This window comes from Clupea harengus, chromosome 26 (assembly GCF_900700415.2).
Source record: "Clupea harengus chromosome 26, Ch_v2.0.2, whole genome shotgun sequence".
NCBI classification, from domain to species: Eukaryota; Metazoa; Chordata; class Actinopteri; order Clupeiformes; family Clupeidae; genus Clupea; species Clupea harengus.
This window is the reverse complement of record NC_045177.1, coordinates 4,313,441-4,329,308: the sequence shown is the minus strand read 5'-3', so window position 1 is coordinate 4,329,308 and position 15,868 is coordinate 4,313,441. Positions and strand designations below refer to the sequence as shown.

General features: G+C 41.3%; 1 protein-coding gene across 2 annotated transcripts in view; it reads left to right on the top strand.

The window, feature by feature from the left end:
• Positions 1–707: 707 nt before the first annotated feature.
• LOC105905794 (son of sevenless homolog 1) overlaps positions 708–15,868 on the top strand; it is a 36,642-nt gene continuing 21,481 nt past the window's right edge. The window contains exons 1-8 of one of the 2 annotated variants that reach the window (XM_031564126.2): positions 708–1,934; positions 8,377–8,502; positions 9,757–9,888; positions 13,154–13,318; positions 13,453–13,662; positions 13,781–13,924; positions 14,506–14,616; positions 15,120–15,218. In XM_031564126.2, coding sequence (XP_031419986.1) covers positions 1,848–1,934; positions 8,377–8,502; positions 9,757–9,888; positions 13,154–13,318; positions 13,453–13,662; positions 13,781–13,924; positions 14,506–14,616; positions 15,120–15,218 — 1,074 coding nt within the window. In that variant the 5' untranslated portion in view covers positions 708–1,847. Of the gene's footprint in view, positions 1,935–8,376; positions 8,503–8,949; positions 9,025–9,756; positions 9,889–13,153; positions 13,319–13,452; positions 13,663–13,780; positions 13,925–14,505; positions 14,617–15,119; positions 15,219–15,868 lie in introns of those variants that run through there. The other variant, XM_031564127.1, reaches the window with a different exon arrangement.

The window sequence follows — 15,868 nt, the reverse complement described above, 5'->3', positions numbered from 1 at the left end:
GTTTCCGTTTAAATCAACGTTTTGCTATACGTTTAGTTGGTTTAGTGACAAACCTGGGTAAAGTAACTCAGTTAGTGGTAAACGTAATATAATATTTGATATGGCTTTGTTTTGCTAGGAGAATTAAGCAATCGGGCTCTTCTATTTGGAGATTTACCACTTAGCCTACTCTGAGTTAACGTACCCAGGTTAGTGTCTAAACTCACTTTCTGGAATACCTCTCTGGTCAGCAGACGCAGCTGCGTGCACCAAGTTCAGGGAAAAACAATCGATATTGAATTGAAACAGGATCATCACATTGGTGAGCAGGTCCAACTGAAACTGATTGACAGGTGCAAAGTCATTGTGAAATAAAAACGGTCTTTGGGAAACATGGCATTGTGACTATTAGAGAAGGACATTACAATAAAATGAAAACTGTTAGAATTAAAGAAAATTGGATAGCACATTTCATGACAGTGAGTTGAATTTTTACAATGTGTTTGATTATTTCACAATTTCATGGATATATTATGTACTGTTCTGCATTTATTAATATGAATATGGAACTGAAATACTGTGACATCTCAGTAGGCTATTAAAACGACTGAGCACAATGTAACCCACAATATTGGGAGAGCTCACGGGGTTACTGTTCTGTTCCGCCGGCAAAGTTGATTGTTTTCGTCATCCTTTCGACGTTCAGTCATTGACACTTTTTATCTGAGTCTATTGGTTTGGTCTGCAACTGACGTTAGCAACTGCTTTACGTGTAGTTGCAGGCAGGTTGTGTTTTCAGAGACACTCAGGCATACTCACAATTTAACATAAAAGGACCAGGTTGAAATTGAATATTCTTTAATGCTTTATCGGATTTATGTAAGGTGCGTCTATCGAATCCGTTGAGCACAGCAAGACATCGCAACGGCGTTCATTGCGCATGTTCTGTTTTCCTTCACCAACTAACGCACCGAGTCATAATAATCGCCAAAATAAATCATCTTTCCCGGTGATACAACTTGTGCATCATCAAGAGGTTGGAATTATGCGATCTGTTTTATCCCATACTCGGACATCAAGTTGATCGGAAAATTGTTAGCTTTAGGTAAACTCATGGAGGATAAGGTGAGCAATACTGCCGAAGATTCGGTTGAAATGGGTGATTGTGCATCGAACTGGGACCTTTGCCCTGTACAGGCATAACGTTTTTGTTAGGAAAAAGCTTTAAATGTCTAACGTTACCAGGCAGACAGCAAAGTAAAATCTAATTCTTGGTATATGTAAGTCAGCATTTTTCGCCTTATCATTTACGCGAAGCAGGACGCTAGCTAGCTTGTTAACGTGCTAATTATCAACAGATAACCAACTTCCGATTTGGATCGATCAGTATGGTCAACGTCAGCTAACGTTAGGATAGATATTTCCAACTAATGTTAGCTAACGCTGGTGGCATTTAGGGTTTCTATTTCAGATGTGAAATATAACGCTAACATACGTAGTTCATACGAAGACTGTTAGCTACTTCCAAATAGTTATTGGCTAAGAGGGTGAGTGGACGTAGCTAGCAAGTTGGTTACATCTCTGGCTAGTACAGGCAAGCTAGTTAGCTTGCGAGCTAACATTATTCAACGGTATGACTGCTGCAATGCCAACTGTATTCTGGGGAATGCTACTTTAGAAGACATAGAGGCAACAGCCAGACAGAACATTACAGCTAGGAGGCTATCGTTTTTTTTTGGACTGTCACGGAGGCCCTGTGGTCCAACATCTTCCACTGCTTTCATGTGAGAGAAGGCCGTGGGGAGACTCATCGCTGGCGACTCCTGTATTGCGCACGGATAAAGTTGGCTTGCTAGCTAACTAAAGCCATGCAAGGGACACAGCTACAGTACGACTTCTTCAGCGAGGAGAACGCACCGAAATGGCGGGGGCTGCTGGTATCGTCTCTAAACAAGGTAACGTTAATGTAAACCTAAAGTGATCGGATGATGTCCAAATACATAGGCAACCCAGTTTATACATATTAAATTGATTCGTAAGTTCAAGCATTATGAATCTTCAAAGCGCACGACAGTGTTGTAACTTGCCCAGCTAGCGTATAGCTTAGGCCTGAAACATAACTTACATTTGTAGATGTGGGTGTTTATACGTAAATTGCCTAATATTTACTGGTTTAGTGAGATTGCATCATGGGTTATGTCATTTTAGTTTGGCTAGATGTATTTTACAGTCCTGCATATAACATAGCTAGTGTGGTGCACTGCAGAGCATAATGTTACGTATCTCCTGTCATCCTCACCTCACCACCACTCCATGGCAACAGAGGAGTTAAACCTCGCCATAGCCTATTCATCAATCACTCATGACTTAAAACGCCTTGCCTTGATCGTATGAGGTGTATGTCATTACTTTCCCCCCCAATGAGAGATGGGAAGTAGTATTTTCTGGTATGGCTTATTTTTCTGTTGAAATCACATACCTTAAGTCTGGTGGCATGTCTGGTTTTGACATGCCAGGCATGATTGGGAGTTATATTTGACATGCCATGTAAAACTGTGGCATGAATGACAAGTTTCGAGCCATAGTCTAACCATAAACTATGTTTTGCATATCACAGATATTTAGCCTATGCATTGATTTAAACTAAATGCTTAAATTTGTGTTTGGTATGAGGAAATTGGTCTGTTTTGCATGAGCCTTACTTATTCAAGCCAGAGAATAAACAAATGGGGCACCACCTCAGTCAAGGAGCACAAGGCTCCGAGCCAATCACCTTTCAAATATCTCATGTGACTGAGCCTCACCTGTACATGTCCTATAACTGTATAAAAAGTCAATGGTAGCAGTATTACATTTATTTCTGTGATTTTAGCTATACAATAATGCTTGACTGTCAGTGGTATACCGTCATATAAAGAAATACATTTTGTTTAACATTGTTCTGTGGAAATGCACACCTTTGAATAGAGAGCTATCTCTTTTTGCCAACTTAAATCCAGCAGTTCAGCCAAAATTCTTTTCACAATGGTTTTGAACTGAAAGGCCCAGTCCTCATCCCTGGCAAAAGGTTGTTGATGTTTGACGTGAACAGCCAGTCAGATATATCCATCACCTTGCTCCTGAGGCTCCTGTTGATTAGCTGCCAGTGTTTCCCCCAAGTCTGATTCACACTTGTTGTGGTAGCCGCTGGAAAGGACCAGCACAAAAATGGTGTACTACATGTGGCAAACAACAAATATGTGTGACCTTTAACACAATATTTTGATTTATTGAATATTTCTATTAAATTCAAATTGATTTCACAGAAACCCCCCCCAGATTCGCTTTAGTTGAGTGATGGAGGCTAACTGCTCCTTTATTTGTGAAACAGTAAGGCAGCTGGACCGCCCTATGATTTTGCCCTTCTTCTTATCCCACTCTCTGACAATATCGCTGACAGTTGCTAAGATAGTTAGCCTCAGCACAGCTAGAAACACATGGCTGGGGCAGTTCTATTTGCCCAAGCCATGTTTAGCTGCTGCCGATCAACACACAGAATTTTGCTTGCCGTTTGTGGTGGCCCAGTCGGTGCATTGGAAATGATTAGCCCACAGGGAATAACATGTAAATAAATGTAATCATATCAAAACAAGTAGGCTTAACAGCGGTTAGCTAGTGGTTAAAGATGTTTTTTTTTTTTTTAGGGGTGACAAATAGTTTGAAATTGTATAGAATTAAAAGGGATAAACTAGTTAAGTGAATACATTGAACGTAGTCATTGTTATTATGTTGATTGGGATGATTTGTGAGGTTAGAGCTATCAAACAACAACAACAACAAAAACAATAGGCCTACCTCTACTTTATAAAGTTTATTGTCTGCGAAATGAGAGCCTTTGTTTAGGCTACCAGATAATCATTTAAACATTGAATTACAAGAATGGAAAACCTCCCGAAAACGTACCGAACCGTGATCCCAAAAGCGAGGTACATATAGAACTGTGAATTCACCTAACTATTCTAGATATCTAACTTAGGGAGCCAGTTAACAGTTGGTGTTAGAGTGTGTTAAAGGTCCAGTGTGTAGTTTTTAGTGGCATCTAGTGGTGAGGTTTCTGAATTGCAACCAGCTGAATACCCTTCCCTTTATAAGCATGTGCTAGTACCTTGAGCCAGTTTTTTGGTTTGACCCTTCTGGGCTACAGTAGAAACATGGCAGATTCCATGGAAGAGGACCCACTATCTATGTAGATTCGAAGGGCTCATTCTAAGCTAACAAAAGCTTGATTCATAGTTGCAGGTAATTAATTGTACACTAATGAAAGCATAATTATGAAAACTATATTCCATTTCTACTAATAAATGCCACTAAAAACACACTTTACCTTTTAATATGATCAAAAGTAGCTGCTAAGTTTAACTGATGTATTTTGCACAGGCAAATATGAGCAAATATTTACACACAAACACATGCTATGTATTTATATATTCATTTACACACCAACACACGCTTTGCGAGTTACCTTGTCATCTTCAATCACCACAACGTAACGTTAACAATAACTCAACACACTGTAATGTTAGAAACTATCATTTGTCAGATAGCTCCAGCTTGGTCTAGCTGCATATACCACACTTCATAACCTTGCAAACTAGTTGGCAGATAGTTATAATGCAATATCACAATTTGGGCGGTATACTGATTAAAATCAAAACAACAGTAATAGGCAAATGAAATTTCATACGCTAGCAATCATAACTGGTTCAGTGTTTATATAGCTAAATCTAATCATTCAAATGAAAAGGTTTTCTCTAACTTGCACTCTTGAGTATCACAGCTTGAGACATGATAAGATAGGCCGTTTTCTATCCACAGATAATTTCTCCGTCTCGTTTTATTCAGCAACAAGCTTACGTTTATGAGTTAGCTCCACATGCTTGAGAGGTAGCTCGTACTTCCTGGTTACAGGCACATTTTGCAGGTTTTTGTAGAGGTTCTCTGAGGTATTCACCCATGCTATTCAACTTGTAGTGAAATCAACTACTAGCTAACTATCAGTGCCAGTTACACTGTTGTTGGCTTTCAATTAGCCATTAGGGTATGACACATGTTGTGATGTAGGCCCATGCTGTATACAACATGCAGCTAGCTCATTTCATACTGAAGTAGGTCTATAAGCATGGATGGATTAACTGTATTAATCGTACTTACACCATACAATACTTCTTAAACATTGTATTACTACTACCTCATTCACTTCATTTCACTTCTTACCACCACTACACCTGCACTTTTTATAAACTTATCATATCTACACTTCTTACCTCAATTGCTGCTAGTCCCAATTCTGTTCATATTACATATCTATTTCTTACTGTACATATCTATTTATTTATTCACTTACTCCACTTTACATATGCACATACTCTGCACTTTTATTGCTATTTTGCACTTCTGGTTGGATGCTAAACTGCATTTCGTTGTCTCAGTACTTGTACTCTGTGCAATGACAATAAAGTTGAATCTAATCTAATCTAAAAATCTAATGTTATTGCGGAAAAGGAATGAATCTTGTGTTTTAAGGCTATTTCTATGACTGTCAACTTACAAATCACCCATTGCCCTACAATGTTAATTTAATTATGGTTACTGGTATTTTTAATAATAATAATAATTATAATAATAATAATAATTATTATTATTATTATTATTATTATTATTATTATTATTAGTAGTAGTAGTAGTAGTAGTAGTAGTAGTAGTATTATTATGTAACAAATACATTAGCATGACAAAATATTTTTTAAAGAGGTGAGTCTTTAAATGCTTTTTCAATATGCCAAGGTGCAGACAGTTTTATGTAAGGCATTCCACCACTGAGGTACAACACATCTCATCACATCACATTTCCATCTCTTGCTGTCGGGAGAAGGCAAAGACAACCAACATTCATCAGAGGGACTTGTACCCCAGTGACAAAAAATAACTTTTTCTGATTGGCTGGCCAGTGTCCCTATATTTCTGTATAATGGGGCACATATGAAATAGATCCAGTAAAGAAGTTTAATAACCGTTCTATAATAAAGCTCCTGAAACTTTGAAGGGTAACTATAAAAACAATAAATAACAGTGAGTGTGTAGTCAAGTAAACTAACGAATGAACATAATAAACGTATATTCTCATTTAGCCAAGTGTCATATATGCAAAGAATACCGTGGTTGATTAGCATGTTGTCCGGAGAACTAGCAAGTATGGAATCAGAAACGGCTAGCAAGCTAAAGGCTAAAGATTCTAGCTTAGCAACAATGGAATCAATTGTAACCATGCACACTTCCAAAATGATCCTTGTCCATGACTAAAGAAAGTAGTACTACAAACCAAACAGTTTGGCTTCTTTTTAAACTGAACCAAATGTTTCCTTTGTAGGCTATACATGCATGCCTAAATACATACATGAATGGCAACCAGGGTATATAAGCAGGATAATGACCTTTGAGGTGTCTCGTTATATGAAAGCGAGGCATCGCATATCGCATTGCATTGTGGGTTCTTTGCCTCCACCTCGTTCATCCCTGTAGCCTTTATCCCTCACTTCGTTTAGCAAGTCCACAATGCCTTAACTAGATTAGTCGTAGGCCGGAATCTACAATAATTCTGTATGAAGAAAAGTTGAGTGTCACAGATATCCAGTGAAATTTTGATGTGATGGCTGAATGTGCATTTACAGGCAGAAATGGCCGTTTGCTTTATGCCGTTGGAGGGTAGACTGTGTTGCATAGCAGGTAAATCCTGAAGGGTGTATGAACTTCAGCGTATTTGTGTATCTGTGTGCAGCGTATGGGCATGTGCAGTTTAGCTGTGTGTGTACGTACAGGCCCACACTGGCTGTGGTTCCTTGGAATTAAATTCCTTTCATAGCATCCATCAACCCAGGTTCAAGAGACACACCCTCCTGTCAGGGCATTAAACACCTTGGCTGTGAGAGTGTGGATCTCTCTGTTTGACAATGTGTGTGGTTCTCTCAGTAGGTGAATCTGAAGTCGTTTCTCACGTCTATTAGCTCCCTAACACAGATTTGTTGGATATCCCTGCATGACACGCCCTGTCTGCATGTGTCTCCATGGGAGTTGAACAGTTTGAAGAGCACTTACTGTTTTTATGATCATGCACCTCTAGAGGCACCCTCTCATTATAGGTCTTGGAACAGCTATTTTTCCAAGATTATTCCCAGAATGCTTTGGCATTGTTCCCCTTTGACAATAACGACATCACTGAAAATGCCTGATTTATTCTAGTCCCCACAGTCTTGCTGTGGTCACTTTCACTTGACTGTCATTGGGTTACCTAGTGCAGTGAATGCATTGTGGTCTAAACGCTGAGTGACGTCTTCTAATAGCCGTGTCATCTTAGACTGTAAACCACACAGTTCTTGTGACTGGTGCACCAGTGGTTCACCAGTATTGACTGCTATGTAAACCTACGGTGGTGTTTCAGCACCAGTGGTTCACCAGTATTGACTGCTATGCAAACCTATGGTGGGGTTCCAGCACCAGTGGTTCACCAGTATTGACTGCTATGTAAACATATGGTGGGGTTTTAGCAAACTCTCCCTGTTGTGGAATAGGTGAATGTCCTAAATGTGTAGGATAGAAGGAGGTTAGAATTGTGTTGTACCGTTAGGCCTGAGTTTTATGGGCTGTGCAGTGAAGGTTGTGCTCTGTTCATGGGAACGTCAGGGAACCCCACCAACGAGTGTCTTTTGGTTAATGTAGGCGCCATTACCCATTGACTACATCACTCTGGTGACCAAACAAAGAGAAAGGTGTGAGACTTGCTGTGCATCTTCCCTTCCCATAAACCTGTTTTCCTTTCCTCTGATTTGCTTTGGCTCACCCCATCTCTCTCTCCCTTTATCCTTCCTTCTCACTCATCTCTTCTTTACTTCACTCTTTCTCCATTCAAGTCTCTCTGTGTCGTGCTCTGTATGTCACTGTTGCTCTGTAGTGTAGCCACAGAGATCAGGATGCATAGGACTGAGAGTGTGCAGAGTCATGTGTCTCTCTCTCTCTCTCTCCAAGCTCCTGTCTTCAGTGTTCAGGTAGGCCTTCAGAGTCATGTGTCTCTCTCTTCAGTGTTCAGGTAGGCCTTCAGTGTTCAGGTAGGCCTTAAGCCAGACCAGCATGCTGTGTGCGCCAGCAGCTCTCTCTCCTGTGACCTTGGGAGGTTTTCATTGGCTGAAAATGGTCTCATGAAACTACACTGGGAAATGTTCAGGTGCTAATTGTGATGTTTGTGTTGCCGTGTGTGTGTTCATGTCCTAATGGTGATGTTTGTGTGTTCAGGTCCTGATTGTGATGTTTGTGTGTGTGTGTGTTCAGGTCCTGATTGTGATGTTTGGGTTGTGTTTGTGTGTTCAGGTCCTGAACCAGGTGCACCCCAAGCTCTCATCCCAAGAGGAGGCCCTGCAGTACATCGAGGAGTTGATCCTGCTGCTTCTGAGCATGCTCTGTCAGGCCCAGCCACGCACTGTGCAGGATGTGGCCGTGAGTGCAGCTATGATGGCAACACCACACACATCATTACCGTATCAATGCAACAGCTATGATGGCAACACCACACACATCATTACCGTATCAATGCAACAGTTATGATGGCAACACCACACACATCATTACCGTATCAATGCAACAGCTATGATGGCAACACCACACACATCATTACCGTATCAATGCAACACACATCATTACCGTATCAATGCAACAGTATAGAGTTGGATCATTTCTGTCACCAACAGCGTCATTCTTTTCCCATTAAGCAGGTGTTTAGTCAACAACATTTGAAAGGCTGACACATTAGCTTCAACTGTATATCATTTATTTGTACTGTCTGTATGCCCCATTGCACACAGGAGGTTGCTTCAGAGCTGCATTCATATGAAGTTCTTCTTTTTTTCTAACTTATTGAGGTTATACTTTATCTTTCCTCTAAAGCTAGCAGATGAGCCTCATGAAATGTGCAGGTGCTTTATTCAGAGGTTTAAGTTCAATGCTTAACCACTGAACATGGTAATCCTGTTTCAGTTACCATGTATTCCTTACCATAGACCTCTGTTTCACTCCATGTATTCTTTACCATAGACCTCTGTTTCACTCCATGTATTCCTTACCATAGATATCTGTTTCACCATGTATTCCTTACCATAGACCTCTGTTTCACTCCATGTATTCCTTACCATAGACCTCTGTTTCACTCCATGTATTCTTTACCATAGACCTCTGTTTCACTCCATGTATTCCTTACCATAGATATCTGTTTCACCATGTATTCCTTACCATAGATATCTGTTTCACTCCATGTATTCCTTACCATAGACCTCTGTTTCACTCCATATATGTCATGCCCCCTCTCCCCTCTCCCCTTTTCTCTATTTGTCTCTCCCTTGTGGTGACTTGGTCCTCCGTATGCATATTATTTTGGACGATCCGTTCTTGTGCTTATTGGTGTATCACACTTCTGTTCCTGGAGCCATACATGTGGTGTTCAGCTCCATGTATAGCCTATATAATATATATATACATCTCTGATGAACTGATCCAGTGTCTCTCCTCTTGGCGTGTGTGTTTCTCTTCAGTAAAGGGCTGAAGGTGTGTGTGTGTGTGAATATTATGGAACATATTATCCTTGAATATTATGGAACATCCTTCACCCCTGAAAATGGTTGTTTTGTGTTGATAAAAATGGATTCTACGGAAACATGGTCATTTTTTGACTGTCTCTGTGTTCCTGTGTCCTCTCAGGAGCGTGTGCAGAAGAGTTTCCCCCACCCCATCGATAAATGGGCCATTGCTGACGCCCAGGCTGCCATCGAGAAGAGGAAGAGGAGGAATCCTCTCGCCCTACCAGTGGATAAAATCCACCCTTTACTCAAGGTTAGGTCAGAGTCCTTCTCTAGTTATCAACTGTTGGAATGGCACATTCACATAAACAACATTCAACCCATTTGAAGAAGATCCTGGCATAATTGCCACCTGTGTATAATTCATTTTAGCAGGTGAGAACACTCAGGTGCAAATGAAAACAAACACAGCACTGTTCATTTGGACTAGTCCAAGACCACCTGTCAGAAGTGGTCCATTATTTTCCAGTGATGCCCTTTACTGTGAGTTGGGCACGGCCACTTGTTAGGGGCGCTAGCAGGATCAGCGGCAGTGGGCAGATGGCGAGCGCTGCAGAGGTCTGATGAGTGCTGGGCTAAGGAGCACGTTTCAGACGTTCTTGATCAAGTGAAAAATTGCAATTTGTTATTTGAAGAACTGTAAGAGCAGTGATTGTTGATGACCTGAAGCCTCAACAGATCTTTGTAATTTTGCAACATCATCTACATTAGTGGAAGGATCAACCAGGATTCGGTTGTATTCTGACCAGGATTCGGTTGTCAACTGATTCCGGTGAGTTCTATGCGCTGTTCATCTCTGCCTATTTCCAGACACCCTTCTGCACAATGAGGGGTCTGAGGGCTGGAAGCAGTGAAGCTGCAGGAACCATAATGTAATATTGTAATTGACAGTGAAGCTGCAGGAACCCTAATGTAATATTGTAATTGACAGTGAAGCTGCAGGAACCCTAATGTAATATTGTAATTGACAGTGAAGCTGCAGGAACCCTAATGTAATATTGTAATTGACAGTGAAGCTGCAGGAACCCTAATGTAATATTGTAATTGACAGTGAAGCTGCAGGAACACTAATGTAATATTGTAATTGACAGTAAAGCTGCAGGAACCCTAATGTAATATTGTAATTGACAGTGAAGCTGCAGGAACACTAATGTAATATTGTAATTGACAGTGACGCTGCAGGAACCCTAATGTAATATTGTAACTGACAGTATTAACCCTCTAGAGTTGGTGGCCAGACCCAGGCCCAGGTGATTCTGATAATGATGATGATGCTGTGATATTGATGACACTGAATATTTATGCTCATAAGTTTTATATAATTTGGTATAATCAAATTTCATAGCCAATATCTTATTAAGAAAGTCTGAACTTCATGACATTGGTACAAGTTTTTGTGTTTGTGGACACATGGCAACTTATAGTCATTAGGGGGTGCTATAACACAATGTTATGTCCCTAGAACCACTCAACCTAAAAGTTCAAATTTGTTGTACATTTACTTGGAATTTTGTATGGTGTCAGTTCCAGTCAGACAGAGGCTATATGCACTATTTGACAAACTGACACTAGAACAAGCTGCTATGTGTTGTCTCCTGCCTTGTGTGCGGGTTTCATTCATGTCACTGCACATTTCTGAACATATCATGTTTCCAACATATAATTCGTCATGAGCTTCTCATCTGATTTCCTCAATATTTCCTATTGCTATGCATTTCCTGAGTTTGCTGACAACAAATGTATGTCAACCTATGAAGTGATTCATTATGATTCAGCGTGGGCGACAGTGGTAGGTAGAGAAGTCGTTTAGTAATCAGAAGGTTGCTAGTTCGATTCCCACTGTCGAAGCGTCCTTGAGCAAGACACCGAACCCCTAATTACTCCTGATGTGCAGTGTGCCATCAGTGTAAATGTAAAATGTGTATACATTGTAAGTCGCTTTGGATAAAAGCGTCTGCTAAATGACTAAAGGTAATGTAGAAAATGTCGATCTTAAGAAGTCACATTTGTATGATCAAAACTGTCTTTTGTAATCTCACCAGTATTGTCTCTGAAGCACGTGCTGTGTGCCTTATTCAGGAAGTGTTAAGAATGAGGGTTACTGTGGAAAGTTGACTGATATTTCACCTCGACACAGAACGCAAGGCTTATATCCCAGAGCAAAAGCACATGGGTGGTTGTTGCAAGTAATAACTCCCTTTTGACAGGAATAAACATTAAGCAGGGCAACCTAACACTACCCCTTAAGCCTACCAGATTCAAGCACATAAACTGCTTTTCAGTTCACTGACAGTCTATCAGTCAAAGTGTTGACCTCCCATAGTTCACCTACACCTCTCTGGAGGACTACTGGAGTAGCTCAAGAGCTCCAGTTATGAGTGATTGTAAGCTTTTCAGAAATGTGTAAACCTATAGAAAAGGATTTGTTTGTAGAAAACTTGACAAGGTTAGCTAACTGGAGCAGGCTTAGTTTAATGTGCAGCATGTCGTCCATCTTTCTGCGGCAATTGTGTTGCGTGTGTGTGTTTAGGGAATGAAGTCAAATATGACATCCCACTGTTGACCACCATCGATGTCATTGGCACTGCACATTTTCAGACAATGTGCTAGTTATCATGCATTGGTATCTTTTTAAATGTAAGTGGCTTTTAACAGTGGGTCTAAATTTGCTTTGGTTTTTTATATTAAACATAACTTCAGTTACAGTAATATGTTCCCACCCAGATAGCAAGCATGTTATGGTGGGTTTCCCAATGTTACCTCGTTGGTGGGTTGTCACCTCTGGTCTGCCGACTATGGTCTTTCTTTAAAGAGGTTGGGGTTATTGGGGAAAATGATAAGCAATCAGTGGAAGTTCTAACATCATTGGCATAGCCTTTTATGATTTATAATTATTATTTAAGTGTAATACATTTATTGATAAGGCAGCGGATTGCCAAGAATGACTTAGTTCCACATGCTATGCCGTGTACATTAGGCTTTTACTTGCTGCACATTAATAATATCCATTGACAAGGCAACACCATATATAAAAATGCGTTGGTGTAGTTTCATAAAGTGTAGTTTAAAATCTTTTGGGGGATTTGCTACTGGTTGTGAATATAGTGGGTCTTGATAACTCTTCTTTGGCCAAAATTTTGCAGTTATAGTGCAAGACACTCAAAATTCATATGCTGTGGATACAAAGCACAAAAAGTGTCCACGTGGTAAAGCATCACATTTGCTCAGTGCTGTTTACCATGTAATAGTACATTGACACAGAATCTAATTAAAAACATGGAAAAATAGTGAGGCTTAAGACCAGCCTGAGACCAGCCTGAGACCAGCCTGAGACCAGCCTGAGACCAGCCTGAGACCTGCCTGTAGGGGGAGATGTTGAAACAGAATGCTGTGTTGAGGAAGCCCAAATATGGTCAACTCGTGTGAATGAACTAATGAGAAGGCTGATGTGATGTTTGTCATTCTTAAAACTGAACATTCCTCTCCCCTACCCCATTCTGTCATCCTGGACCCAACAGGAGGTACTTGGTTATAAAATCGACCATCAGGTGTCTGTGTACATCGTGGCTGTGCTGGAGTACATCTCTGCTGATATCCTGAAGCTAGCTGGGAACTATGTACGCAACATCCGTCACTATGAGATCTCTCAGCAGGACATCACTGTGGCCATGTGTGCAGACAAGGTGGGGAGATTTAGAAGCATCCGCATCATAGTATTTGGGTGTTGCGACCTTTTGGTATACAAGGGAAATTCAGAATTGCTGAAGTTAATCTTAGTGTTTGTCCTTAGAAAGTGTTTGATTGGTTGTCTTTGCAGGTGCTGATGGACATGTTCCACCAGGATGAGGAGGACATTAGTGTCTTCCCCCTGATGGACGAGGAGCCGTCATCATCAGAGGAGCAGACTTACTATGACCTGGTCAAAACTGTCATGGCAGAAGTTCGTCAGTACCTTCGCGACCTCAATCTCATCATTAAGGTGTTCCGGGAGCCCTTCGCGTCCAACACCATGCTGTTCTCACACCATGTATGTTGCCATCTTCAGCTAGGTGATGTTAGCTGTATTTTATTTTCATCTTGCTTTCCATTCAGTTCAGACTCCCAAACTGTCTTCTTCTCCCATTCCCCAACTCTACACCGTGCAGGACGTGGAGAACATCTTCAGCCGTATTGTGGACATCCATGAGGTGACTGTGAAGCTGCTGGGGTTGATCGAGGACACCGTGGAGATGACGGACGAGGGAAGCCCACACCCTTTAGTGGGCAGCTGCTTCGAGGACCTGGCTGAGGTAACGCCAACACTCTCTTCCCTCTCGTCTGTTCTGTAGATCACTAGTCATTGCTGCCAGTGATTAGTGAAAGGACATAAAAGGAACCGTCTACAAAGCAATCGTTTGAACACAGAGGGTGAGGGAGAGGAAGACAGACAGAAATATGTACAGTCACAGTCAATTTTACTAGCCTAGGCAAAGGAGATGAATTTGCATTTGCAAATAGGATGTTCAAGAGAGATCCTTCAGTGTGTGATATAACATGCAGTGTTGATGACTGGAATTCATGGACCTTGATTGGATGCTGTTGCCTTTTTTCCTTTTTTTTTTTTTATTCATGCGTTTGTGAAATACAAATAATGACCGCAATGACGATTGTATGTGATTGGGATTTTTGCAAAAAGTTGAGAAAATGGCAACCCATTGCAGTTGTTGACTTTGCACAAATCTGGAAGGACTGCTTAATGTTAGCACCTTGAAACCTATTGTGTTTTTTACCCTCTCACTCCATGTTGGAAATGTGTGTGTTTTTTGGGGGTGTGGTGAGGGGCTGGGTGTTTGACGCCCATGTTATAACTCAGGGTGTTGGTTTGTTCCAGGAGCTGGCTTTTGACCCCTACGAGTCTTTTGCTCAGGACATCCTGCGGAGTGGCTTCCACGATCACTTCCTGAGCCAGCTCTCAAAGCCGGGGGCCGCCTTCTACCTTCAGGTCTGATGAAACCATCAACACAAGACTCTCCTGCTTATTCTGCTGTGTCCACCTTAGAGTTATATTATTCAACACAAGACTCTCCTGCTTATTCTGCTGTGTCCACCATAGAGTTATATTATTCAACACAAGACTCTCCTGCTTATTCTGCTGTGTCCACCATAGAGTTATATTATTCAACACAAGACTCTCCTGCTTATTCTGCTGTGTCCACCATAGAGTTATATTATTCAACACAAGACTCTCCTACTTATTCTGCTGTGTCCACCTTAGATCTATATTACAACAACAACAACAAACAAACAACAAATGACTCCCACCCTCACTGTGATTATAGAAGCCCAGTGTTATGAGTTACAGCAGGTCTTTCTAAAAAAAACATGAAATACTTTTCAGTTCACACCAAGGGTTTGTGCTAGAGTACTCTAGTGTAGAGGCATCCTCCTTTGTTACAGCGGAATCCAACAAGTGATTGATCCGTCTGTCTCTCTGTCCACCTGCAGTCTATCTGTGAGGGCTTTAAGGAAGCCGTCCAGTATGTCCTACCTCGCTTGCTGTTGGCTCCTGTGTACCACTGCCTCCATCACTTTGAGATCTTAAAGGTAAGAGGCCAGCGTGATCCAGTAAACTGACATCTGCATGCCTTTTGCATCTCAGTTCTTCCAAAAGGCTGCAGTACTCTAAGGTCCCATGACCTGTGTACAGTTTGAAGTTAATCCATCGTACAGTATGTCCTGTTCTGCTCTGTTGCTTTCACCCACACAAATCCACTAAGTCATTCTTCTAGCTTCGCCTAACTATTACTACTACTAGAACTATGACGTTAGACTACAGGGGGCCAATGTCTGCTAGCAGACTATTCGGTCTGCCCATGAGCCCAGTAGCTATAGATTTGTGCCAGCAGATTTGTGCCTGTAGATGTTTGTTGTGATGGTATATCTTGTGTCTTGGGTGCAGTCCCACCCGTGGCAGAGTGAACTCTGTGAGGGCACAGATGACCTTTCACCTCAGTTCATCAACAATCAAGCCACCCTGCCCACTCCCACCTCCTCTATCCAATCCATGTTATTCCATACGAATCAGAGCGTCACAGAGGAGTCACAAGGGCTCAACCATGTGCTCAGAGAGTCCTTTAATGAGTCCAAATCTGACCCCAAGGCAGTCTAAGCCTCTTTACAGAATTCTTCAGGAGGGGAAACTAAAAGAGTAAATCTCTGAACGCCCTACAGCCATTTTGTTCAAATAACGTTTA